Source organism: Dendronephthya gigantea, unplaced genomic scaffold, assembly GCF_004324835.1.
Source record: "Dendronephthya gigantea isolate DGI-Jeju-01 unplaced genomic scaffold, DenGig_1.0 000110F, whole genome shotgun sequence".
NCBI classification, from domain to species: Eukaryota; Metazoa; Cnidaria; class Anthozoa; order Malacalcyonacea; family Nephtheidae; genus Dendronephthya; species Dendronephthya gigantea.
In genome coordinates, this window is record NW_021163120.1 from 481,789 (window position 1) to 506,711 (window position 24,923).

General features: G+C 36.8%; 3 protein-coding genes across 3 annotated transcripts in view; all 3 read right to left on the bottom strand.

Annotated features, from left to right (window-relative positions):
* The window catches only part of LOC114535111 (anaphase-promoting complex subunit 1-like), a 43,925-nt gene extending 39,686 nt beyond the window's left edge, over positions 1–4,239 (bottom strand). The window contains exons 1-12 of the mRNA XM_028556492.1: positions 3,968–4,239; positions 3,500–3,550; positions 3,229–3,379; positions 2,897–2,988; positions 2,718–2,797; positions 2,489–2,562; positions 2,253–2,383; positions 1,650–1,920; positions 1,036–1,189; positions 483–581; positions 313–403; positions 104–169 (exon numbers count right to left, since the gene is read on the bottom strand). Coding sequence (XP_028412293.1) covers positions 104–169; positions 313–403; positions 483–581; positions 1,036–1,189; positions 1,650–1,920; positions 2,253–2,383; positions 2,489–2,562; positions 2,718–2,797; positions 2,897–2,988; positions 3,229–3,379; positions 3,500–3,550; positions 3,968–4,102 — 1,395 coding nt within the window. The 5' untranslated portion in view covers positions 4,103–4,239. The remainder of the gene's footprint in view (positions 1–103; positions 170–312; positions 404–482; positions 582–1,035; positions 1,190–1,649; positions 1,921–2,252; positions 2,384–2,488; positions 2,563–2,717; positions 2,798–2,896; positions 2,989–3,228; positions 3,380–3,499; positions 3,551–3,967) is intronic.
* A 342-nt stretch (positions 4,240–4,581) lies between these two features.
* Positions 4,582–10,627, bottom strand: LOC114535119 (N-acetyltransferase ESCO2-like). Its single transcript, XM_028556495.1, has 10 exons — positions 10,478–10,627; positions 8,515–9,987; positions 7,953–8,010; positions 7,642–7,773; positions 7,341–7,430; positions 7,101–7,178; positions 6,681–6,743; positions 6,427–6,500; positions 5,909–6,007; positions 4,582–5,628 (listed from the first exon to the last, which is right to left on the bottom strand). The coding sequence occupies exons 2-10, from the start codon at positions 9,984–9,986 to the stop codon at positions 5,505–5,507; spliced, it is 2,190 nt and encodes a 729-aa protein (XP_028412296.1). The 5' UTR covers position 9,987; positions 10,478–10,627; the 3' UTR covers positions 4,582–5,504.
* Positions 10,628–10,928: 301 nt separating this feature from the next.
* LOC114535082 (exportin-2-like) lies at positions 10,929–23,080 on the bottom strand. The gene is given in 33 exon segments (XM_028556463.1): positions 10,929–11,608; positions 11,993–12,126; positions 12,216–12,313; positions 12,688–12,782; positions 12,867–12,915; positions 12,992–13,073; positions 13,372–13,457; positions 13,868–13,965; positions 14,113–14,192; positions 14,290–14,412; positions 14,616–14,704; positions 15,011–15,069; positions 15,689–15,786; positions 15,886–15,989; positions 16,166–16,302; positions 16,912–16,973; positions 17,095–17,179; positions 17,560–17,652; positions 18,098–18,207; positions 18,309–18,374; positions 18,670–18,799; positions 19,413–19,487; positions 19,681–19,773; positions 20,184–20,276; positions 20,461–20,568; positions 20,643–20,733; positions 20,970–21,049; positions 21,142–21,207; positions 21,315–21,370; positions 21,457–21,480; positions 21,483–21,501; positions 21,812–21,957; positions 22,821–23,080. Coding segments are annotated over 33 exon segments (2,910 nt in total). The 5' UTR covers positions 22,912–23,080; the 3' UTR covers positions 10,929–11,518.
* Between the last annotated feature and the right edge of the window lie 1,843 nt (positions 23,081–24,923).

Sequence of the window (24,923 nt, forward strand, 5' to 3'; positions counted from 1 at the left end):
GAAAATTGATCATAGCAGCCATCATTCGCTTTGCTTTCATTGGCATAATTGCAAGTGCATGATGAAAATTAAACTTTATTTCATTTATAGTTATACAGCTTACCTTGTGTTTACCAGTGTACAAGACTAAACTATTCTCAGGAGTAAGAACGAGAATCATGTTGAGATCCTACAAAGATACAAACGAAAAAGATTGCTTGATCTTCAGCTTGTAAGCAAAATCTTCAGAACAGCATTGCTAGCATTCAACCGTTCAGCAATGTAAAAAATAAATGTTCTTAAAAATATAGTTAGATGCATTCAATATCATACTTGGATATTAACAGCATCAACGGCAGGAATATCAAACGTTTTTCCAAATAGGATTTGGTCTAATCTGTTTCCAACACTAAATTGTGTCAACCTAAGGATGTATTATAGTAACAGTTTTAAAGATATTGGCATATAGTTTTTTTAACAAAGTTATGGTAGTGTATTTTTACCTTAATTTTGAGATATGTGGAACAAGAAAGCAGATGTACTGAACGCCACAAACATCAGTCGTTGTGAAGGCTTTATTCGCTTGTGCCTTGTTGGAATGCCTGCGTGAATAGATAAACTCTTAACTGACAATATTTACCAACACAGGATGTAACAAGTTTTGATGATAGAGCTAACCAGCTAGTAAAACACTTGGTTAGTTATGGTTCCTCTCGTAGTAACACTGGATCAATAAGAGAAGGTACTTACTGGACCTTAAGGAAGAACAGTTCAGAACTGATAGAGCTATTCAGTGTAAATAAAGTTAGTTTAGTTTAGGTTTCCTCCTGTAGTAACACTGGATCAATAAGAGATGATACTTACTGGACCTCTAGGAAGAACAGTTTAGAACTGATAGAGCTATCCAGTATAAATAAAGTTAGCTTGTTTTAGGTTTTCTCCTGTAGGAACACTGGATCAACATGAGATGATCCTTAATCACTACACAGGCTAAGAGATGACACTCTAAACCATTTGTGAAAGATTTGAAAACTGACAAAGTTCTACAAAGTCTACCTCACAGTAGATGTTTCTTCCCAAACATGATCCAGGCATATCTCAGGCTCCAAGGGCTCTATGCAATGCCAGTAGGTATCCTCGTGAAAACTGTTCATTGTTGTCGCCGAGGACCTGAATATATCCGGAGACTGAAGAATCGATGGTGAATCGACTAAAAAGAAAGGAAATTGTTGGTGCTTCGGATATGGGATTTGTGAATTTCGGAGAAAACGCAATTCGACAGCACAGCTAGAAAGGGCATCTTAGGAAAAGTAAAACGACAAAGTTTGGTTGTGAATTAATATTAATAATACGGACGGGAATTATAACTTTCAGCTGAAAATTGCAATTTTCCCTGCCTGAAAGTGAAATATATTGTAGGCTACATATTTTCCAAAGTTTGCAGGGCCAAATTTTCGACATTTCACGACAATTTGAAACTAAACTTTGGAGTTTCGTTTATTCTGAAAGGCACTCGCCCAGCTGTGATGTTAAATTTTGTTCTTTCGGCTTAAATTAGAAATTTTCCCTTGAACAGTCTTAGGAATCACCGGGGGTGGGGGTGGGGGTAAGGGAACCCCTCTCCCCTAGGAAGGCCGCTGGCCTGGAAATACGGTCGTTCTCAAACATACCAAAACTGTGGGGAGCGGGGGATTGCAGCATCATTCTGGAGGAATGTAATCTGGAAACTTGGGGCGAGGAGACGATGTGAGGGGTGTGGGGGAATCGGTTTAAACCTTTTTCGGAGGGGGACGAGGTACGGACTTGCGAGAGGAACGAGGAGGGTGAGGCCGTCACAGAGAGACGGGAGTAGGCTGCAGGTTTCAATATGGGGGTCGGGTATGGAATTGTACGGGCGAAGGAGTCTGATAATTCACTGATTGTGCTGGGCTCTGGAAAATCCTGAAAAACGAAGAGTTTTCTTTACAACTGCTCTTAATTGTTTAAATAAAATAGATCAGCATGCAAGGAATACTACCGCAAAATAGGCAAGATATGGACTTTTGAAAGATATTTAATAGCTCAAAACTCAGCATTGAAATAAAATAGCTCCTTCATACAAAAAATAATACAAAAAATGTTGACATGAACTTTGTCAGACTTTTATGTCAAACATGTTTCAATTGATAAATGTGTACCAGCACCAGCAGTAATGCCAAGAGTCTGTACCAAGCCTTTCTAGGTCATTTGATAAAAAAAAACAAAACCAGTGCACAAAGAAATAAAGAGTGTACCTCTTTCTTTGCATCCCGTACAAGCCAAAGAGAGTGCCCTCCGACGAAGGAATCGTACGTAAGAAGAAGTGGAGGATTGTTACAACTGAAGATAACATGCAGTGTTGATTCAGACATGTAGGAAGGTTTACCTGAAGATGCAAAAAAAACCCTTTTATCTGCATGCAGAACTACAAGGATTTGAAAAATGTTTGAAGCTTGAAATGACAGTAGCATCAATGCAAAGCTAAATTTACCTCCATATCGAATAACAACAGGTCTGGGCTCATCTAACGCACCCAGGAGGCTGAATAATGTTGGGATCTTTTTACTAAAAAGGAAATCAAAATGAAAAACCTTAAGTAAACTTTTAAATAGTAAAACCTTTGGGCTTTTGGGTTTTGAAGACAAAGTATGCTCAATACTTCAATTTATAAAATGCGATTATGATGACACTACAATTGCATAATAGGAACACATATGAACCTTTTCTGCTGTTCTGTGTCCGGCTGTGAAATGTTTCGTTCCAAAATTAAACCACCGGGAATTGACAGAATATTGCAAACCTAACAGTCAAAGCATTTACACATTTCACTATATGTATATTTACATAAAACAAATCCCTAAAGACAAAGGATTCTAACCAACAAACACGGCCAACTAACTTTAAAAGGCAAGGTACAAGATTCAACACTCCCATCTTCTGAAAATGCTTTGATCAAATCCTCCTCAACCACACATAGACTTCGTTTTCGAGCTAAGGGTATTGAAGTTATCGTAAAAAAATAGCATAAAAAATTACTAAATACAACATATGATACAACAGTTAAGGCATGTATATCTTGCCTGTTTGCCAACAAGTAAAAATATCAAGGGAGTTGGCTAGTGGAAAGCAGAGCCACTCAAAACACGAAATGTGCAAATAGCCATTAGTATACTAATGGGATGGGTCTATCTTGTCCATTTTTTGTTAGAATGAGACAAGTAAAAATCATACCATTATTGTTCGAATTACTGCCAGATTCTGGTTTTCCAAAAGTGCACCATACAACATTAGTTATTGGAGTATCCACCGTAAAAGACTTCTGTAAGACCTTAGATTCACCAGAGCCATGACTCCATATGGCTGTGCAACCACTTACATAGACCTGTCAAAACCATATGAACATAACTACAATGTGTGTAACTGCAAAATATTCAAGATTATTTTTCAAGTGATGTATAGATCTATATAGTGCACTATTCAGATCGACATATTTTTTAAGTACCTCATCTTCAATGTTGCCATCTTCACGTTTTGTCAGCTGCCAAAACTCCAGCTAAAGTAGAATAATGCAAACAGACTTGGACAAGAAAAGATCTGAGGTCAAGGGTTCAAACGGCCAGTATTTACACCTAGACAGACTGTTTAGTGTTTGGAGCTCTCGCAGTCTCGCCAAATAAATTACTATATTTAAACGCGAACAGATCGGCAGTTTTAACCAGTTTTTAAACACGGTTCACTATATATACATATGGGCTACAGATTGAGATAAGAAATAACGGTGCAGAAAACTTCATTTCAGAGGCCTCTGGAACTACACACGTGGAGAGCCTTAACTTGAAAGCACCATTTATTACCATCTATATTTGTACATTCCTACTTGAAAAAGCATCAAATTTTCTTTGCATAGTATAAAAAGATCAACACTAGACATGAACTACACAATGCGTACATCCGATCGGCAATAACTCACCAATTTTTTTGACTTGCCAATATTCTGCGTTGGAAATATTCCATCATGTTGTTCGATATTCGACACGCGCGGTCTTAATTTGGCTAGTTTTCTTCCGTGCGGCGAAAACTGGCGCAAATTTCTCACTTCAATCATTAAAAAGAAGTTTCAACTTCAATCCTTATCAACTTTTTTCTGCGATCGCTCTTTCATCAAGAATGAACTACTGCGAAAAGTACAAAATATTTCCTAAAACGAACAAAATTTTGTTACATTTTACTTTGTTGTTTTGGTTTCACAAATTCGCGGGATGAGCCTGTTTACACAGGACCGCTTTGCCTAAACTTCAAGTAAGTAAGGCATTTTCTGTTTATACCTTAGGGGCTAGTTGTATCCTAGTTAACTCAAGAAATACACGACTTTTATTGCTTATTGGCCAATTCTGTCCTTAACTACAGTTAAAAGTTCACTAGGAAAGAGTCCAAGACAATGTGCGTCATAAGATAAAACTTTCTGTAATTCAAATTTACAAATTTTCTTCATTATTCTTTCTTTATAATAACCTTAACTAAAGACCTTAAAACCTTATTAAACTAAAGCCTGTTTACACGATCTAAATTTGTCGGATTCAATTCACCTCTGATGGATGTTTTATAGTCTGTAGGCTTGGAATGTATATGAGCATCAAATCAACTAAAGACAATGCAGTACCACTACCACTATATCACTACCAGACAACATTCCATACATCAGAAGTTATTCGGATCCAACAAAATTGGATCGTGTAGACAGATCTTTACATCATCTACAAGCTATAAATAACGAAATACATGAGACCAATTTACTATCAACTGTGAAATTGACTAAGGTTTAAACAATTCCTGTCTTTAACAGAGTACAAACCAATCAATATCATACCATCCAAAACACTGATACTGCAGAAGTCCTGAATCAAGTTAGCGATTATTACTACGATTAGCCTAAGTATAGATTAGACTATAGATGTAAATCTCAATCCGTGTAATCCCGCTATTGATAAGGTGAAACAAAAATAGGAGGAATACAGACTAAATTTTGATTCAAGCAATGAAGAATGGAACCGAACACTACAGCTAAAAGAAAAAGCATTTTAGACTGAGTAAACACACTAAGCTTGGTTGAAAAATATAGCTGACTTTCGGCACAGAAATGGTTATTTATTACCGCCCGTAATTGCAGTTTGATTCATTCCAAGCTGGTCTATATATGTAGCTGTAGTGTTAGAATTCATTCAAAATTTCGCAGATAGCTTTAATCAATCATCACATGAGCAAATTTCTTTTTCAGGTTTTCTTCGATGTAAAAAAGCATTCAAACATTTGTCTAAATTCATTTACTATATCAAACTTTTTCATTGACAACTGCTTATAATTCAACGAAATTTTATTTTGTGAAGATAGCCGGGGTCTTGTTATTATTGGAATATTGGACTGCAATTTAATCAGTCACAAAGGAGTAAGAGACTATACGAACCGACTTAGAAAACTCAGCAGACAGACTCATACAACGGTCTTGGAAATCACCGAAAAACTAAGAAGTTTTCAATGCCACAGTAGGACTCTGCCAGTTGCTTGCCAAGAGGCGTCGGGTCTGAGAATGCCAGCAGTTCTTTTGCGACCACCCCACCAAACATGAAGTCATTCCTAAGATAATGAAAGAGTTGTTTATTATGAACCCAGTTCATTTACATTTGATTCGGCACGAGAAAAGTTTGACGTCTGAATTGAGCCTAAAAGTCGTCGAAATTCAATGGGCTAAAATATACTTTTGCCTGAAATTAATGGAGCAATCTGACTCGGTATACTGATTTAGTCTCAAAGATGGTGGGCTTTGGCAGCCAAGTTAACGCTCCAGTTTAGTTTCATTAGAGTTCAGCGCTACCAGCACTACTATCACCGTCGTCATACCTATATATGGTCATACCTGACACAGTCCAAGATCCTTGTGGCAATTTTTTTTCTTCTATATTGTTGTAGTACCCAGACCCTGCTTATACCACATTGAGCACGGACAGGAGCGGTGCTAAACACGAGAATAAAATGACGCCGCTTACACTTGCAATTTTTGCTTCAATTTTATGATGCGATTTTCCACTTTTAACAGTGGGAAAAAACGGATAAATGACTAATGTTCAAATAGATGCACTTTTACATCAAAGCACTCAGAAATATCCGGGTTTATTGCATCTATTAAGAGAATAATGTCGCACCCAAAATCTTGAAAGTGTAAACAAGACTTTAAAACGCTGGCTACCAGCGATACTTCTTTAGCAATCATGATATTATCAGTGAACTTAAACATTCCTAGATAATTACTCTCTACGTCTGTCTCAAACTTTCAAAAAACTACCAGAAAACTACTAAATTTGGCTTCAAAGATGGCGGCCAGGTTAGCGTTCCAGGTTTTAAATTATTACAGTTCACTGGATATGACGCCATTACCTGCAGCACCAGGCTCCTTGTTCTGTTACCTCAAACTTGTCCCCTTGTGTAGAACACGGCAAGAGAGGAAACGCCTGAAAATTTTCAACAAAAACATTTAATGTTTTCCCGCCAACTCCTTTGTTCACACAAAACTGACGCAAGGTAAAATACGGAAAATGGGTGAATTTCTACATCGATTTTTAGTTGCTGTAAGTTCGCCTTAATCCTGACCCTAGCCCCATCTTCTTTTGATGTAAAAACGTGAGTTATACCTCTTGAATAAGCACAGCGATCACACATCCAACAACCTTTTTGTCCGCAATAAATAAGTAGGTCTGTAAAATGATTGTAATAAATATTTTAAGCCTTTGACAAACACGGTTTCAACTTTAAAATGTAAACAAAATCAGAACGAGAATAGAATCCTGGGGCCAGTTGTATCAAGCCCGTTTAGCTTAAACGGTGGTTAAGTTCAAAATAAAAAGCAAGTCGATCGTTTTATTCAAGAAGAATACTAAATGTTTTTAAGCTTAATACAAAGATACTATTTACAACTACATATTCAGTGCATAATATTGAAGGTGACTCATTCAAGAGAGATGTAAGAGTGTTATTTTATTTTGACTTATCCACCGTTTAAGCTAAACGGGCTTGATAGAACCTGCCCCTGAATACTGCTTGCCCAATTGTACCTTGGAGTCATTCATCCTGAGTGAGGTCTCTGATGAAAAGCCGAGTTCGTCATCAACGACAGTCAAAACAGTAGCAACCTGATACAGTATAAAGAACATTGTTAATACAAGTGGTTCGTGGTAATTTGCCTTCTCTGAACATAAAATAATCTTGGAGAGTGGTTTAACTAAAGAAACAACACACTCTTCATTGATTTGTGCCGACAGAAAGTTGTACTAACTCATTGCAAAGCAACTGACCTTTTTTAAATGCGATTGTGGGTCCTGAGGTAAAATAACTATGACACGGCCGTCCTCGAAATGTTCAACAACACGTTCCGTCTTCCAGCCCTGAAAAAACATCACAAATTTAACACCGGGTAAGCGATTAGTGATGCACTAAAACATAAACTACACCCCATTAATTAACGAATTACACATCACAAATCAGTTTAACACTGTAAATTACACGCTATAAACTCCTCGCTATGAAAAACGCACGTCAAATTACACATCATAAAAGACACATCACAATAAATAACAAATTTCAAAAAGCCGGTACTTTAAAGCGAAGTCCAGAGACGATTTTATGATGAAATTTAACATGATAAGCCTCGTCTTCGGGCTGAGCGATCGTGTACACCATATTGCATGTGGGACAAGTTACGTGACCAAAGTTCTTTTGCCCAAGATCCTAAAAAGAGGTCAATATCCTCTCGTTTAAAAAGATTTAAGTTTGACCAGTAGTTTCGAACCCTATACCAGGCTCCTGACAAAAAAGGCAAGCATGCAAAGGCAAGCATGCATTAATTCAATGCATATGAAAAGACTTTACGATTTACGGTCCGAAAACAATCCTTAAAAAATCGTTACCAGAAACATTTGTTCTTTCTTGTTGGTCACTGGAGAATTTGATGGCGAAGTAATTTTCCTAAAACGAAATACATAAGGGTAAAAATTTATGTCTCCTGGAGATGATCCTTCCTGGACCTCTAGGAAGAACATTTTAGAACTGATAGAACTATCCAGTATAAATAAAGTTAGTTTAGTTTAGGTTTCCTCTTGTAGTAACACTGGATCAATAAGAGATGATCCTTCCTGGACCACTAGGAAGAACATTTTAAAACTGATAGAACTATCTAGTATAAAAAAGTTAGTTTAGTTTAGGTTTCCTCTTGTAGTAACACTGGATCAATAAGAGATGATCCATACTGGACCTCTAGGAAGAACAGTTTAGAACTGATAGAGCTATCCAGTATAAATAAAGTTAGTTTAGTTTAGGTTTCCTCCTGTAGTAACACTGGATCAATAAGAGATGATCCTTACTGTACCTCTAGGAAGAACAGTTTAGAACTGATAGAGCTATCCAGTATTGGAAATTGGAGATATTCGTCAGTTTTATCAATTGCCCACTGTTAAATAAGATATCACTTGCCTTCCTTTACCGTTTCGCCTCCCTTTCTTGTCAGAAATCGGCGACATATTGCTACTCTTCAAAGACACGCTAGAACCGCTCTTTCTGAGTGGCGTAAAGTACTTTGTAATGCTACTCTGAGACTCTGGTGAAACAGATTTACTCTTCAACGATCCAGAACATCCTGTGGATGAGCTGCTTGAACTAAACAACAAAGGACTCGACTCTACACTTGAACAACCAACTGTTTCTTGAGAAGACAGCTCGCCTAAGATCCTAAACGGCTCGTGAAAGCCCGAATCTTTCAGCCTTTCGTTCGCTGTGGATTTTCGTGACTTTTCTACGATAACAAAAGCGTCTAAAGATCCATTCTTCTTCCGAATTACTTGACGCTTCCTGCCCTCGGAGGAGTTTGTTTTAAAACTGTCTATGCTTTGGCAAGATGAACTTTGGGACACTAATATATCATTTTCAGTTTTTTTTGCTGTTCTGTACATCTTATTTTTATCATTTTTAAAACCAAAATCATCTTCCGACGGTGAATCAAACAATTTCATTTCCTCATTCAAAATATTATCATTTGTTTGCTGTGAACTTTTCGATTCTGTATCGTTTTGGCCATTTTCATCTAAGCTATTCTCACTTTGAGTTATTGAAATTGGGCTGCCAAATATACCATTTTCCGATTCTCCTCTGAAAACCTCATCATTTTCACCAGATGAATTGTTACCTTTTTCTACTGTTGAATCACTCTGACACTGAGAAACTGAACTTGCACATTCAAATATTTCATTATCAGACAGTTTCTCATCAACAAGGTCACCTAAAATATCACATTTACTTTCCTTGCATCTGTCAAAAATCCGTTTGTCTTTGACTTTATCGCCTGTTTGACTTTCTTCAAGTGTTATAGTATCACTTTGCCCACTCTTTGAACAAGTACTCAAATCATTTCCATCAACAACATTTAACTTTTCAATCTTTGAAAGATTTTCCTCCCCCTGTCCACCCAGCTTGTTTTTAACACCTGTCTCAGCACAGAATTGATTCTGGGTTGAGTCTTCTCCAGCTTCCTCAATATTCTTATTCAAGTCCAGTCTGATCTTTTTACAACAGTTAGTTTGCCCAATGCCCTCTCCACCCATTTCAGCCAAAGTTCGTTTTCCAGTCGGTAAATCTGTCACACCATTACTTTCCTTATTTCCAAGTTCTTTAAACTCTGAAACAGTTTTTCTTTTACACTTTTGTCTTTTTACACAAGTACTCATTTTAGACATTGGCAATTTATTTGTCTTTTTTCCCTTTAGTATTTGTGCAGGTTTATTTCTTCTTGTACTCCCACCAGTGGATTGATTTGGTGGATCTTTGGAATGTAATAGTAAAGGTCTTGTTTTTATACGATTGGGAAAGGTATTTAGTTTTGTTTGATTGTAGAATGTTGATGTTCTAATCCCAGTTTCGCCATTGCTTGACAGCACTGCAATTTTGCTCATCCTATATTAGAATGATATCAATTATAATAAACTGTAAACACTGGAAACAGAAATTAGGCCCACTGGAAACTACCCTTAGTTTATATATTATAGTTTTGTTGTATATACAAGACTTTTACCGGTACTCTACTTGATCATTCTTAAAAGTAATTTACACCAGCTTTGAGCAGCTTTTTAACCCAAGACAAACACTAGTCTGAGGCAATGCCACTAATTGACAGTACTCTTCTACTGTTGAGTAGATCATCTGGTATCTGTCTAACTTTTATATAGATGTAGTACATTGCAAGCCACTTAAGGACAATATGAAAAATCGTTAGGAGACGTGTAGATTCTGATGATGATTCCTTAAGTCCAAATCTTATACGACATAAATTGGTACGTATTTATGAGGAAAGTACACTTTAATACTAGAGATGTCTCATATTCAGTAACTTTAATAATTACAATTAATGCAGAAGGACGATGGAAAGTTATATCTATATACCTACCGAGATAATTTATAATCAACCTGAAATCCCTCCTTAACCGCAAAGTTTCAGATCGTTCGTTTAAGAGCTCAAATCTCTCGCTAGAAGCATTCGATTTACATTTATGCATTCATCGTATTTTGATAGAATATCAGACATGTTCCCAATACATGTTCCATTTCACGCACTTTGGAAACAACGATTTCGGGGGGCCTGTGTTCCAGCCACTGGGCTCTACTATAATTCTGGACGACCTGCCCTCAATCATAGATATGGTACGTAATAGTTCCATGCATCGTCCATGGAATGGGTAAGAAATACGAAAAATAATTGACTTACAACCGACTTACTTCAAACTGACTTACAAAGAATATTGCAGCATATTCACTAGTAAGAAATGTCACCAGTTGGTGCATCACTTTTTTATCGACAAAAATTCCCACAGTGAAATGCATTTCGATATTTTATTTGCACAAATACATATTTTTTGCTCTGTTTTTTAATTTCATAGCATATATTTTTAGCATATAAGCTTATACAATCTTCCAGCTAATTTGGCTGCGGTGGCCCCTTTTGAGAGGAGAGCCCTATATGTTGGACTGCTGTTGACCGATTTTCAATGATTCTCGGAAAATACGATTTACAACAAGCATTTTGCATCATCGTAGAGGATGTTGAACCATATTTTGTCTCGTTTAAACGGGTTATTTTTTAACCCCAAAAAAATGCTACCACCAAAATTAGTTTATACCTATACAAAAAATACTCCTAAGCATTCGCCATCACTTGGGTGTGAAAGAAATAAAAACTTATAATGGTTTTATGGTAATCTTTAGCCCAGGAGTTTTTCCCGCGCTTTTAGAATGGCAGTCTTTTTGGAAACTATATTAAAGATCTGAGATGAACCGCCACCTTTAGCATATTTTACGATACTGCCATCTATCTATCTAGAACACGAGACGTCGGATTCGCCTGCACGTTTTTCCTACACGTGACCACGAACTTTTCAAGCGGTAGCACGGAATATCTTCTCGTTAAACGCACGACACATTGTCCGCTTCGCTAGGACAGTGCAACTCCTGCGGCTGTGAAATACTTCTCGAGACATGCTAAAGCATCTGGTGGTAAACTGGATTTTATCATCGGTGTAACCTAGGAATGGTAAAGGCCCTGTTACACGGTGCAATTTTTCCAGCAACTTGCAATGCGATTCCTCTTTTGAGAGATGTAAATTTGGTAACTACCAAACTTTTGTCTTTATTACACTCCATGGCGTTTCTTACACTTACATATGAAGACTCTTCACTAATTTACACCTCTTAAAAGTAGAATTGGATTACAAGTTGCAAGAAAAATTGCACCGTGTAACATGGCCTTAAAGGTCGACTCCAATAAACATTGTTAAAGCTGCCCCTATAGGTTACTCAGAGCTTGCAGCTTTGAGATTACGGTTTGAAATCTACAGTACAAAACGAACTGATTAACATTTGAGAACTGCTGTCAGTTATTCCTTAAGAAACACAGACAAAACCTTACTTTTCCTGGGTGAGCAGTTGAGAGTTTATTTAAACATTGCGCAAGATAGATCTTTGCATCAGGAATTGTAGTTGAAAAAGGATCGTGATCTGTTGAGCCAGCAAAGGCCAGTTGACAGTAAGCTGCTTGATAACCTTAAAACAGAAGTTGAGGACATTTCACACTACTGAACTCTCTTTCGTAGCCTGGATGTTTTGTTCAACATTGACCAATCAAAACATACCAGGCGTGTCTTCTATTTCAATAAAGTGTTCGTCATCAGGCGTGGACGTGTCTTCAGGTAATTCAAACACCTTAAGGAGCGCAGTCAACAGAGGCGCCCTAGATGAAAACATGAAGATACTCGTGAGACTTGACGAGAAAGTCTGCGCTGTGACGTAGTCGTGTTCCTGATTGGTCAAGAAAACGCCAATCAGAAGCAAACACGTCAAAACGCATACTGGTTTGCCCGCGAAATATATGCTTAAAATATTTAAGAGAAGAGACAAAGTTTGAAACTCTACAACAACGTTTTGCAACAGAGATTTGCTTTCTCGGTAATCTGCTTACTGCAAGCAGCTAACAATTACACAGGTGGAAACACAACCCGTACTTCCCTATATGACTGGAACAACTATATTTCGAACGGTTACAAATCCAGCTTTGACGAATTATATCAGCATGGCTACAATTCACGTTATAATATAGCTACTAACCAGCAGTTATTATACTCCGACAACATGACCGGACATTGTGTTAAAATATTTGTAATGCCAACGGCACATATCTTTCGCTCTGTATTGCCAGAAACCTATAAACAACCACGCACAGGTTTTGAACAAAAACAATCACAAGAATAGCGACGACAAAGTTGAAAACAAATGTATATACTTACTTTCTGGACTTCAGCGATGAATAATTTTTCCAAAACCATCCCGAACAATCTAAAAGCGTTATTTAACAAAGTGAGAATCGTTTTTCGTAAACAATTTCAATCAGTGAAACTAATCCATTCCTTACTTTTTCTGCAGCGAATCAACGATTTCTGCCAATGTGGCAGCGCCATACTTGGTCGCGTATAAAGAGAGAAAAACCAACAAGCCTACAAGGTTTATCAAAGAAAAATATATTTCAATTCTTCAAGACGTTAAGGGTCAAATCAGTTTATATTATTAACATCAGTAATTTAACTCAGAATTACGAAACGAAATTCTGTAATCTGTATCTTTTTCCGCGCAAAACCTGAATATAATTTTTGCAAGAATATATTTTTTGCATTTAACAACATTTTCCAATGAATTTTGACATTTTACTTATTCAAAAACGCTCTTTCTGGCTGTGGTGTTAAATTTTAATCTTCTTCGCCTAGAAAAGCCTTACATGATCGAATTTTACCTTACCTTTTACATACTTAGTGGTCTTTGAACTGCTTAATCTTTGAAACAATAATATAAATATCTGTTGCATATGTCTCGCCAAAGCTGATCTGAGAGAAATAAAAATTGTACAAATCAAAGGGGCGACTAAGGAAAATTTCCCACCCACACAAGTTATGAAATCTTTTGAGTATTATTTAGTATATCGAGTATGTAAGTTTTGAAGCGTTATAAGCCAGTCATAATGAGGTGTATGTCCGTAATGACGTGTATAGCGGTTATGTTTAACGGTCTAAATTAGTTCTCCATGCAATATCAGAAAGAATAATAGGCCAAGGATAACTATTATCTCAATTGAAAACACTTTCCATTTCTACCGACAACTAGAAACGTATAGCATCTCTTTGGGCATCTCAAAAAAGTCACTCAAATTTACGCCGGCCGATTCAACATGGCCGCCAATGATCTCAATTAATGGTCCAGTTTTGTACAGATCAGTGGTTTTCGCCCAAGGACTTACTGATCCACGGTTTCCACCAAAGTGTTTAATATGTAAAATCCTTCATGGTCGTTTGTCTTGGAGGCAATCAGCTTTTGAAACACTCCTAACAATCCTCCCTGAAATCAAAGCCGAATGAAATTTGAAATGTGTTCGATCGTGGCATATAGAAGGTTTAATTTAGGTTTTCCCTTGTAGTAGCCATGGATGAACAAGGGAGAGGAAAGGGTCATATGAATGAGGTAGGAATAAAACATTAGCAATACCAGTCTGTGTTCATCTGTAACCATTCCTGGAGCTTTCTTGATATAGGCTTGAAGAAGTCGAACCATTGGAGGAATATTACCTGGTGGATACATAGTGAGTTAACATAGAAATTTGCGTAAAAAATACTTTCAATTAACAACTGCTGTTTCCTGGTGAAGAAGCTCGTGCAATCTCACCTTGTCTCTCCCAAGGGGCGGCTGAGAGTAAGAAAGGAAAGAGGCCCAAATGCGACGCTGGTACTTCATCTTTTCGAAGCTCCAGGAGAAGGGACAAGACTTGAAAGACATAGGGAAGAAACTCTGCAAAAAAGGTTTGAAAAACATTTACAACTGAAGGGAAATCGAAGGTTTAGTTTCCCCTGTAGTAACACTGGATCAATAGGAGATGATCCTTATTCGACGTCTGGGGAGGATTACGTTGCTTCCCACGATGATAACCATGAAAGGGAAATTTTAAAAGCCGAAGAAGATAGCATTATAAAGCAGATATTGCTCCTATGTACCTGTAACATCACGTTGAATAATTTCGGTAAATATTGGAAACAATCCATGTTCAAATTCTCCTAGTTTCTCACTGCTTGTCCCCGTGAATCTACAAAAAAAAATATGGATTAACCCAATATACTCAAGCAGTAACGACGTTGTGGCTTTAAGTACTACATGTAGTGTATATATAATTGCTATATCCAGTGCTTTAATAAATCAGTGGCTAATAACTTGACAGGTAGTATACTGTAGTGTACAGACAGTATACTCCAGGGCACTATAAGTATAGTCACTATATTCAGTGTTTTATCAGATCAGTGACTAGTAATAAGTGCATGATATACTGTACTAGAAATACAGGGCACGACGCACAAATTAAGATTCACTGTACAAAGGTCTATTATATACATACCGTATAGCGCATGAAAGTGATTCAAAGAGATAATGATTGAACTGTGGCCTGCTTGGACTCTAAGAAGTAGTGTATAGAAAAAATGCGAATTTGTTACCGTTAAACCTCGAATTGAGTCCAAACTCCGGATATCGAAATGAACTGCACAATATACTAACGCTAAAGTTACACTAAACTGCATGCTAAGCTATGCTATAATGTATAAAACTTCCTGACTGTACTAACGTTGAACCTTCGCCATGCTGAAGAATGATGTGTGCTCATTAAACACTGTGTATAAAGAGTAGAAACAATATCAGATCAGATCGATGAACCAAAGCGGCAACAGGCTATTCCACTCAATATCCGCACTCCCCTTTTCCGAAAAACTCTGAAATTCCTCTGGTATATCTAAACTAAAACCTGGAATTCCTTGGGGGTTAACTGAACTATAGCCCAGAGTTCCTTGTTGAAGGTTAGCTAAACTACTACACTTATAGAAAAAACTAAACTATGGACTGTAGTTCCCGAGGGTTAATTAAACTATGGCCAGTAATTCCTTGATGGTTAGCCAACCTATGGCGCGCAGGTAAACGCTAGGATTTCTACTGTTTTTCACTCCCTGTTGGATGGCCTTTTTAACTTTGGATATTTTTCCGTATGACGAACAAATCACACATGAATATACTCGAATAGTACCTTGCTGACAGCTGCTAACTTGGCGATAAGTTGACTGAGTAATTGTGTCATGTACGGGGACATATCATCTTGCATCATTGAAAATGTCCGCATTATTGCTGAAAAACATTTCATTTGACAGTGAGACATCGACCTCTATATGAATGGAATAAATTGATATAGCAGTAAATTGATATAGAAAAATAGCAGTCACACACCCTTCATCATATACTCGTTCAATTCAGACCCACGAAGTTCCAAAGCTTTGAATAAATTCAAAAGCAAGTCTTCCAACACTGGCTTCACCTCTGCTCGAGTGATTCTGTAACAAATTGACATACATGTGCTGTATATACTTTGGTCGACTCTTAATTCACACTCTTAACTTGCACAGGCTGCAATTTGTGTTCTTACAAAAATCCTGATGAAAACGAAAGTTTGCAGCAAGATTTCCAATATCAAAAATCTGCGGTGAATCATCACATATAATATACTTACGGTGCTCCTCCACCTGGATTTTTCAAAGTAAATATTCTTTCGATGGCGTAAGCGGCGTACGTGTGGACCACAACTGACTTTGCTTTTAAGTAGTTTATTAGATAAGGAAGACATCCGATTAATATCTCACGAGAGAGCTAGAATGGGATAGAAGAAAGGGAAATATATATATATATATAAGTTTTTAAGGGCAAACTAGACCTTAAAACATTCAACAAATCTTCCCAGATATCCAGTAAGGATCATCTCTTATTGATCCAGTGTTACTACCGGAGGAAACCTAAACTAAACTAACTTTATTTAAACTGGATAGCTCTATCAGTTCTAAACTGTTCTTCCTAGAGGTCCAGTAAGGATCATCTCTTATTGATCCAGTGTTACTACAGGAGGAAACCTAAACTAAACTAACTTTATTTAAACTGGATAGCTCTATCAGTTCTAAACTGTTCTTCCTAGAGGTCCAGTAAGGATCATCTCTTATTGATCCAGTGTTACTACAGGAGGAAACCTAAACTAAACTAACTTTATTTATACTGGATAGCTCTATCAGTTCTAAACTGTTCTTCCTAAAGGTCCAGTAAGGATCATCTCTTATTGATCCAGTGTTACTACAGGAGGAAACCTAAACTAAACTTATTTGTACTGGATAGCTCTATCAGTTCTAAACTGTTCTTCCTAGAGGTAAGGATATTATTCTAACTCTACTTTAATCTATTTTTCCGAGAGGTCCATGGGAATATACTTACCATATTTCTAAAGGCAGCTACGTATTTCAAAGAATCAGCTTTCAGCACAGGAGTCAAGTCGACTAAGGAGATTGAAGAAGAGTTTGAATACCCCGATAATGTGAAAATATCGTTAACCAGAGCATTTTGGGAAAAGCACAAAGCTGGCATGCTGCAGAAATAATCTGAGCCAAAAATACCTACTGTTAGGATTCTTGAGTTCAGGTAATATTTGATTGTTGAAGAAATCGGTTAAATTCACCAGTTCACTGGCCTGTGTAGCTCCGTGCTGAGGGAAAACAGTCCAAGATTAGCCTCAATATCAATCATTAGAAAGCGCCAAACACGAGTGATTAAGGTCCTGGTCTCTACGAAGACTTTAGTGCATTTACTTCAGGTATACGTGTTGAAACAATCACTGTAGTTTGGAGTTTTCTTTGGAGTGTCCCCCCCCATATTAACCAAGAACTAACATTGGGCCGTGTCCAGAGTGGATTTGCAGAAATCGGTTGTACAGAATTCCCGCCAAAAATATGGCGGATTAAGTTGCTGATGCCATTTTGCGAGAGTATGAAATCCAGTGAGCTCTATATATAAAGCTCTATATATAGAGCTAACTGACGAGATCAATCAGGAATATAGAGCAAGAGCGCGTGGAGAAAACATTACTTTAGCAGTTTGTTTTTTCGTAGCTAGCGAGGTGACCAAGTAAATAGCACAGTCTTTGCTCTTCCAGTTTCTGGCCGGATCTTCAGCGTGAAGCTAGAGGAAGGGAAGGAAACATTTTTTCAAAATTTTAGAAAAACTTGTCTACTTTCTACTGTCTCTAAATAGGACACAATCAAACCAGTGTGAAATAAGAAAAGGAAAAATGAACTAAACTCATTCCTAATATATTTTTGTCAACTGACAGTATAGATATCTTATCTTAAAGATATGATTAAGGGTCAACTAAACGGAGTAAGGGCAGGATCTGTGTCAAGTTTCATAAACGTTTTTTTTTCATCCATAATTACTGTGTGTTTCATTTGTAGACCAAGAGCCATAATTGAAAACTCGAGGTTTTACTCAAGAAACAATATAAATTTGGCCACAACAAATAAACAAAACTGATCATTCCCTTTCAGACCATTTTGCCAAAAAAGCACCCGTAAAAATATGTTCCTTGTCGTGGCGAACATTGATCTCACTTCAGTTATCCACTGACCTCTAGTAACATTGTGACGTAATGTGAAAAGATCGCGGTCACAGGTTCCTCAAAGTATTTGCACAAACCACGCACAAAATCACAAGCAGCGCGGCGGCGAGTGTCCACATCTGAAAACGATAAAACGTAACGATCACTCGATAACGATTACGCTGTTTTAACCAGCAGCCATCACTCCAGTAATTACCGAGTTCAGTGGGTAAAAACTCACCTGAGCCCTCGATATCTCTCCTGATATATTCCTCAGGATTATCCTCAAATTCCTCTTCATCGGCATCTAATGATAGAAAGATTTTAAGATCTGCGAACACCTGCAATTCTTCCAGCGATTTTCTTCGCATCTCACCGCCTTTAAGGCCCGTTTACACTCGCATTTTTTGCTGCGATTTTCTTCTTTTGATAGATGTGAACGAGTGAATTAGTTGTGGATGTCCAAATACGAGCCCTTACACATCAGAGCATTCGTAACTAGTCACTCGTTCACATCTACCAAAAGACGAAAATCGCACCTAAAGTGTAAACGGTGTGAAGTGTAAAGTGTAAAATTGCAAACCTAACATACTGTACTGTACCTCTGAATTCCATATTAGGCACTATAACTTTCTCGCAAATGCTTTGCAGATTGCTTTGATCTTCAAACAGGCCCTTGTAGTGAGATCTCTCACACACGGACGTTAAGAATTGGATTGCGTTGCTGACAAGCTAAATAAAAGCAGAAAATGCGTGGAATAAAACCTTTTAGGCGTAGAATAAAATTTTCTTAGGAAGAATTTACATAGGAGTCGCTTTTAAACTCTAACAGGATTGTTTATTTGCTTGTTTGGAGATCAGGAATTCCCAGAAATTCAAATTTGTGGGTGCCACTATGAACATTCTTGTGATGATTGTATGTTTCGTAATTAGACCAAGAGTTACCAAGCAAACTCAAGATCCACTCAAAGAAACAGCGTTCCTCTGCCACAACGCTAAAAACGGAACTGGTAAATGATTTTAAGACCAGTTTGTGTGGTTATACGTCGAGTGTGGCGAAAGAAAAAAAGACAGCAAACAAAAAACTTCCATACAGATGTACGTTTGAATTGATAGTTTTGCAATGAAAAAGATCATTTCATAATGAAATTACCCATGCGCTTTTAAAAATAAGTTTTGGTTCAGATTAGGAATTACATTACGAAATCTTGATCTTTGCCATTCACGAACATCTCACCAAAGTTCGGAATATTTTTGTCAATTTCATTTAGGAAATTAGGAAATAAAAACCTGTTCAAATATCTTAGGAGGAAACAAATTGAAAAGTATATACAATAATACAAACCAAGTCATATTTCACTCTATTTTCAATCGTGGTGAGCAAGTTCCATATTGCACTAACAAATCCAGGTAGATAAGGCTGAAAAAGTCAAAGGTTAGTTATGTTACACTCATAAACAGTTCTTAACAGTGGAAAGTCATTATTACTGCAGGTCCAACCAGACAGCCTCAGTTTGTAGGAATCAGCTGCTCAGCTGAACTCAATGAAAAACGAGTTTCTAAAAGGTACGCGTGGCTACAGTAGGCTGGGATTTTTTTTCAAATTTCCATACCTGAAATTCCTCGTCATATTTTTGAGCGTACATCGAGACATTATCACATATTTGTGATTTAATCAATTCAAGTGGACCCGCTTCGTCGTCGTCCTGCAAAGAAGTTCGCGTATCACGGTGATTGCAATAAACGTTTGTGTTTTGACGTCAAAAAGGCCCAGAAACGAGCCTAACTGGGCCGGAAATGGCCACGAACACCATGGATATTCTTATTTTCATATGGGGGGACGCAAATATTATCGAGATTTACTTCAGGTCAAGATAATGTCAAACACTTGTTAGACCAATCAAATCGTATGACAGAGGTTTGGCGGGAAAACCAAAAATTTCAGAGCAAAAGTGTGGTCTAAGGATAAGGGACTGGCAAGCCAGGATTTTTGGGGATTTTTTTATTTTAACACAAGCTAAAATATCAAATTTCCAAAATGTGTACAACTGTAATTTACGTCTTACGGCTTTTTTTTGAAAATTACTGTTTCGCTACGCAATCCAAAAGCTCTTACCTCTGTTTTTAATAGTTTATTGTCTGTGGTTAATATGACCAAGAAATGTTTCATCCACACCTCCATATTATCTTCAAAATACTCCGGAAGGTCCTATGACAAGACGTAAGATGATCTCAATACCGGCTGGAGCGATATTGTGGATTACATAAGCCAAGAGAACTGGTCTACCTTCCCGTATTCTCAGTAATAAGTACCCACTTGTCTGAACATATATGCCACCTGTATCAAGGATATACCTAAAAATAGAACATATCTGAATGCGGGTTACACTTACCTGCGAGTTTAAACTGTAGAAAATCTTGCAGATCACTGTCAAAGAACTGAACAGAACCTTCAGCGATTCTGGATCGTTGCTGTGCTGATTTGCCAGATCCATTGTTGACTATGTTGAGGAGAAAGCATGTTTTAATACCTTTACCAGGCTCGGAGGAATGTGGGAGTGATTAAATCACACACCTGAAGTAATTCTGTTATCGGCTTCGCAAATCCATCCAAAACAATTTTGATTTCTTCCCAAAGCTCCTGGGACTTGAATTCATGGCGGTACCTGGAATAGCAAAGCTAAAGTTCAAAATTTGCATTGGAAAAGGACAGATATAATGATAGAAATTTATAGCATATTCATTGAAATAACATTATTTCTACTCTCAAAAAGCAAATAACACAATGTCATGGCAAAATGAATGTGTTTACTTTTGTACAACAATGTTTAGTGCAAATATGAAAAAAATTGTCCAAGTTTTTTTCTGTGTACAAAATTAAAATTAACCTATTTAGACAAACCTTTTGAACAAGGAATGAGCAGTTTTCAAGACACCATTGATGATATGGAAGTCTCCGGAGCCAAATTTTTTAACCATTTCCTACAGAAAGAATAAAAAATTCTCTCTTTTCTTAGAGCATTGAGTATTGCTATTAACACATCCAACTCCCTGTAGTTAGGTTGCATTCTTACTGGTAGTAGATTTGGCCATTTTCTTGGAAAATCTTCTCTGCCAATGATACTGACAGCATCACTCAACTGATTGGAAACAAAAGCGTGGAATGTTTAAAACAATTTTGCCAGGGGAGATGAGGTGAAATAAACATATTTCTGCTAATGGGTTAAATGATTACCCTGACGTTTACCTGGCTTTGTAACTGCGGTGGACTCTTCAACATCAAGTCAATTATCAAAACTTTAACTGGAAACAAAGAGAATAATAAACTTCCACATGAGAGAAATGGGAAAAGAAATGAGAAATTAGGTAACATATTTAAAAAAACATACTGCTTTCCCTGTCTTCTTGTGTTTTTTGTTAGGATCACCATCAACCTGAAGAATAAGACTGTTTTTAACCACCTTTACTGTACTTGATTGTAAGGATGTACTGTGTGTATGTTAAGGATGTAAGGATGCATAATATACATGGAACATCTTTTAGTCCTAAGCATTTATTTAAGTAACGCTGTTGGAATCAGTTTTGGTTATGCTTTTGAAATAACCAGAAATGATTTTCGCTCAGTTTAACTGATATATTCTATAATCAACATTTTTTAATAGAAAGTAACAAATTATTTGATTATTCAGTCAATTTGATGAACAAACTACCAAACTATATAATTCACAGTATATTCAAACTAACCACGCGCCACTGTCGTTTCACAAAATTCTTGAACGTGATGGCCGCTGCCAACCGGATCATGCTGTCAAACGAACCATTCTCAACAATATGAAGCAAGAGCAATGAGTAATTACTATTGCCTTCTATTGTTTGAAGAAACTTCTCAGCTGAAAGCAAATAAAGAATAATATTAGAATTTGATACAAAATATTGGCATAAAGATATAAAATAAAGATCATTCCATGGGAGTTAGGGAGACGTTTCTCTGTTCAATAATCTACTCAAACTTCTCGAAATTGTTTATTATAAATTGTCAATATTTCCAGATTATTTTATCATAATACAAATATATTTCTGTCAGATGCTAAATACCTAACCATTATGCCTAACATGCCCTGATGATTCTGAATGAATCACTCGAAAGCATGCTAACACAGGCTGAATATCTTCCATCCAAGGTAGCACTTGAAAAATCATCCTGGTTTTACCAACACAAAATCCCTTCGGAACTTTTTATTAAATTTTAACAACTTAATCATCGGATATAAACTTAATGCTTCACTGTTTTGCATTGGAATTTGACAGGTCAACAATATGTGGAAATTTCTAAGTATTTTCAACCAAAATAGGTCAAAGACTATATGTTAATTTTGGACCATGCCCAAACATGCCTGAAAATTATATTCAGCATAATTATGCTAAATAGAAATATCCCGCATAATTATGCTATATTTTGGTGGTAATTTGAAAATATTTCAAACACTGTTCAATTAACAACGATTAAGACAAATAACGAATTATGACAAATAATTTTTAAATCTTGCCGGTTAAGTAAATAATGTGTCTGCTAAATACTCCTATTACACACTAAATGTAGAAATAAACCCAAATTTCTAGTTTAAACATTATATTGTGATGGTATTTAGCTTTCCTTCACGGATTCAACACGCTCTCAAGTAATAAACAGTTCCTCTTCTAGAAACCTTTAAACAAAGCAATCTGGACGAAATACCCGCTCAAAATATCTTACCGTCTCTTCTGAGTTGATCTTCCGAGCTGAGGGTTTCCTGTAATCTACCGGCAAGCACTTGCAAGTTCTGGGCGTTTGCTTCGAAATTCATACTTGCAACGAGTTGTTCTCACAACAAGAATGAACCACGATGAAGTATCCTTCGTTATCTTTAAAACGCTGCGATTTCTATTCAAAATAATTCAAAATATATCAGTTTGAAGTGATCGAAGTTGATTTCAAATTTCTCTTCCTGAATCGCGCGCCATGTGATGTGCCTGCAGTCCAGATCCCATCTGACGGTGGCGCGTTGCAGAGAGCTCTGGGAAAAATTGACAGAAACTCATCAAAGAGACCGTTTTCACAAAATCAGTTTTTCTTCAGGCCCAATGTATTGTGGTATATCTTCATTAATTTATCTTATATGTCATGCATCTATCACGTGGCAGTACTCAATTTGGTAACCAGGTCGTATGGCCGTATATGCAAATATTTTAATCAAATATGCTCAAATATAGCTAGACTGAACCTCCTGGTCTATTGAAGTGGTAATTATTTGGTGCAGCTGTCTACTGAGATCTGGTCACACTAATCCAGGCTCAGGCATGCAGGTTATTCCAAAGGACATAGGTATTCAGTAGTGCAATTTTTAATAACAACCAAGGCTTGCAAGTTGACCATTCAAATGTCTTAAAAACACTGCCTAGTTTCAGCAAAACAAAAACCTGAATGATCACAAAAAAAAACAGAAAATAGTTTTATGAGCTGCTTTTCTAAAACATTTTTAAACTTCATCATTGTGAGTGATTGTAGTAGTACTAACAACTTGAAATAAAATTATTTTATTTTCAAATTCTACTTTTTACAAAACTAGTGTGACATAGCTACATGCACAGTTTTCAAAAGACAACATTTCAGGAAACCAATTCTTTTCCACATTCTGTACATGTTCGTAAATCTAAAGACAAATAAATGCCAATTAGAAAAATATTCTGCTTTGTGCAAGACAAGTGTCAAACCATTTTCAGTTTTGAAATTTAGAAGAGTAAACTAGTCACCTGGAAAATCTATTCTCTCTTAGGTTTCGTCACAGCAACATAGTGATATAGGATAACCAACAGGAATAATATGATGCCAAGAAAATTGGAGAAAACAGCTAACTGCATGTCATTGATCATTGTGAGTCTGAAGAAAGATATTTATTACATATAATATAATGAAAAATGATATGCAAATATTGCTATACAATGCCCTATGACTGTTTAGCTAGTGTGACTATGAGTGCAAATGCACAAGGAATTGATCTGACAGATAAGAAAGTTTTTAATAGATTGATTAGATCAAGCAAAATTGATTCATAATTGGAGCAATAATTGCAATTTTAAGATATAGAACATCAAAGCTGTGTACAGGATACAAACTAGCTGTTTCTGGTTAGGCTATACATACACACTGGACCTACGAATGTATATTTTACTGATTAAATGTGGCATATAACTGTAGCATGTATGTATCCCTTAAAATAGTATTTATATATGTCATATATGCATAAATTTAGAATTCGTTTAAAATTCACAAGAACATTAACGTTAAGTGAAGAACGCACTCATGCCCGCTTTACTCCTAGGAACAAGTTGTGGAAATGTTGTATTTTACCTGAAAATGGAGCCTGATCTTCAGCACTTCTACACGTTGAATTTAGATCAAAAAGAAAGAACCGAGCGTCGTATGAAAAACAAGGGACTAAGTCGAGATGCCCGCAGAATTTAGGGTAGTAATGGAAATATAACCTACACGCAGGCAACCTTGCACCCAGGTTTTTCCGCGTCCTTCGTGGCTTCAAGGTAAAATAGCCTTCACCACCTGTATACCACCACAAAAGCCACACTACACGCCTAAAAACGATCAAGATTGATGCAATATTGACATGAACAAGATGGAGGAATGTTGTGCTGCCCACATTGTTCAGAGTTGTTATCAAGATTGAACAATATTGTCACACACGAATCATTCAGCACAACATTGTTGCATGCTGACAAACCGCAGGCTCAGAGTTTTTAGCCGTGTACACGCGTAAAAAATATCATATCTTGTAGCAAGTCTGTTCACAAGCTTGCAACAAGA

What these genes read in the sequence shown, in the direction of transcription:
- LOC114535119 (XM_028556495.1), bottom strand. Translation starts at nt 9,986, where the DNA reads ATGAGCAAAATTGCAGTGCTGTCAAGCAATGGCGAAACTGGGATTAGA. An exon ending in TCTCTGGACTTCGCTTTAAA is followed by an intron (nt 7,431 to 7,641) that starts GTACCGGCTTTT and finishes ATGTTTTTTCAG; the next exon opens with GGCTGGAAGACGGAACGTGT. An exon ending in TCAGGATGAATGACTCCAAG is followed by an intron (nt 6,744 to 7,100) that starts GTACAATTGGGC and finishes ATCATTTTACAG; the next exon opens with ACCTACTTATTTATTGCGGA.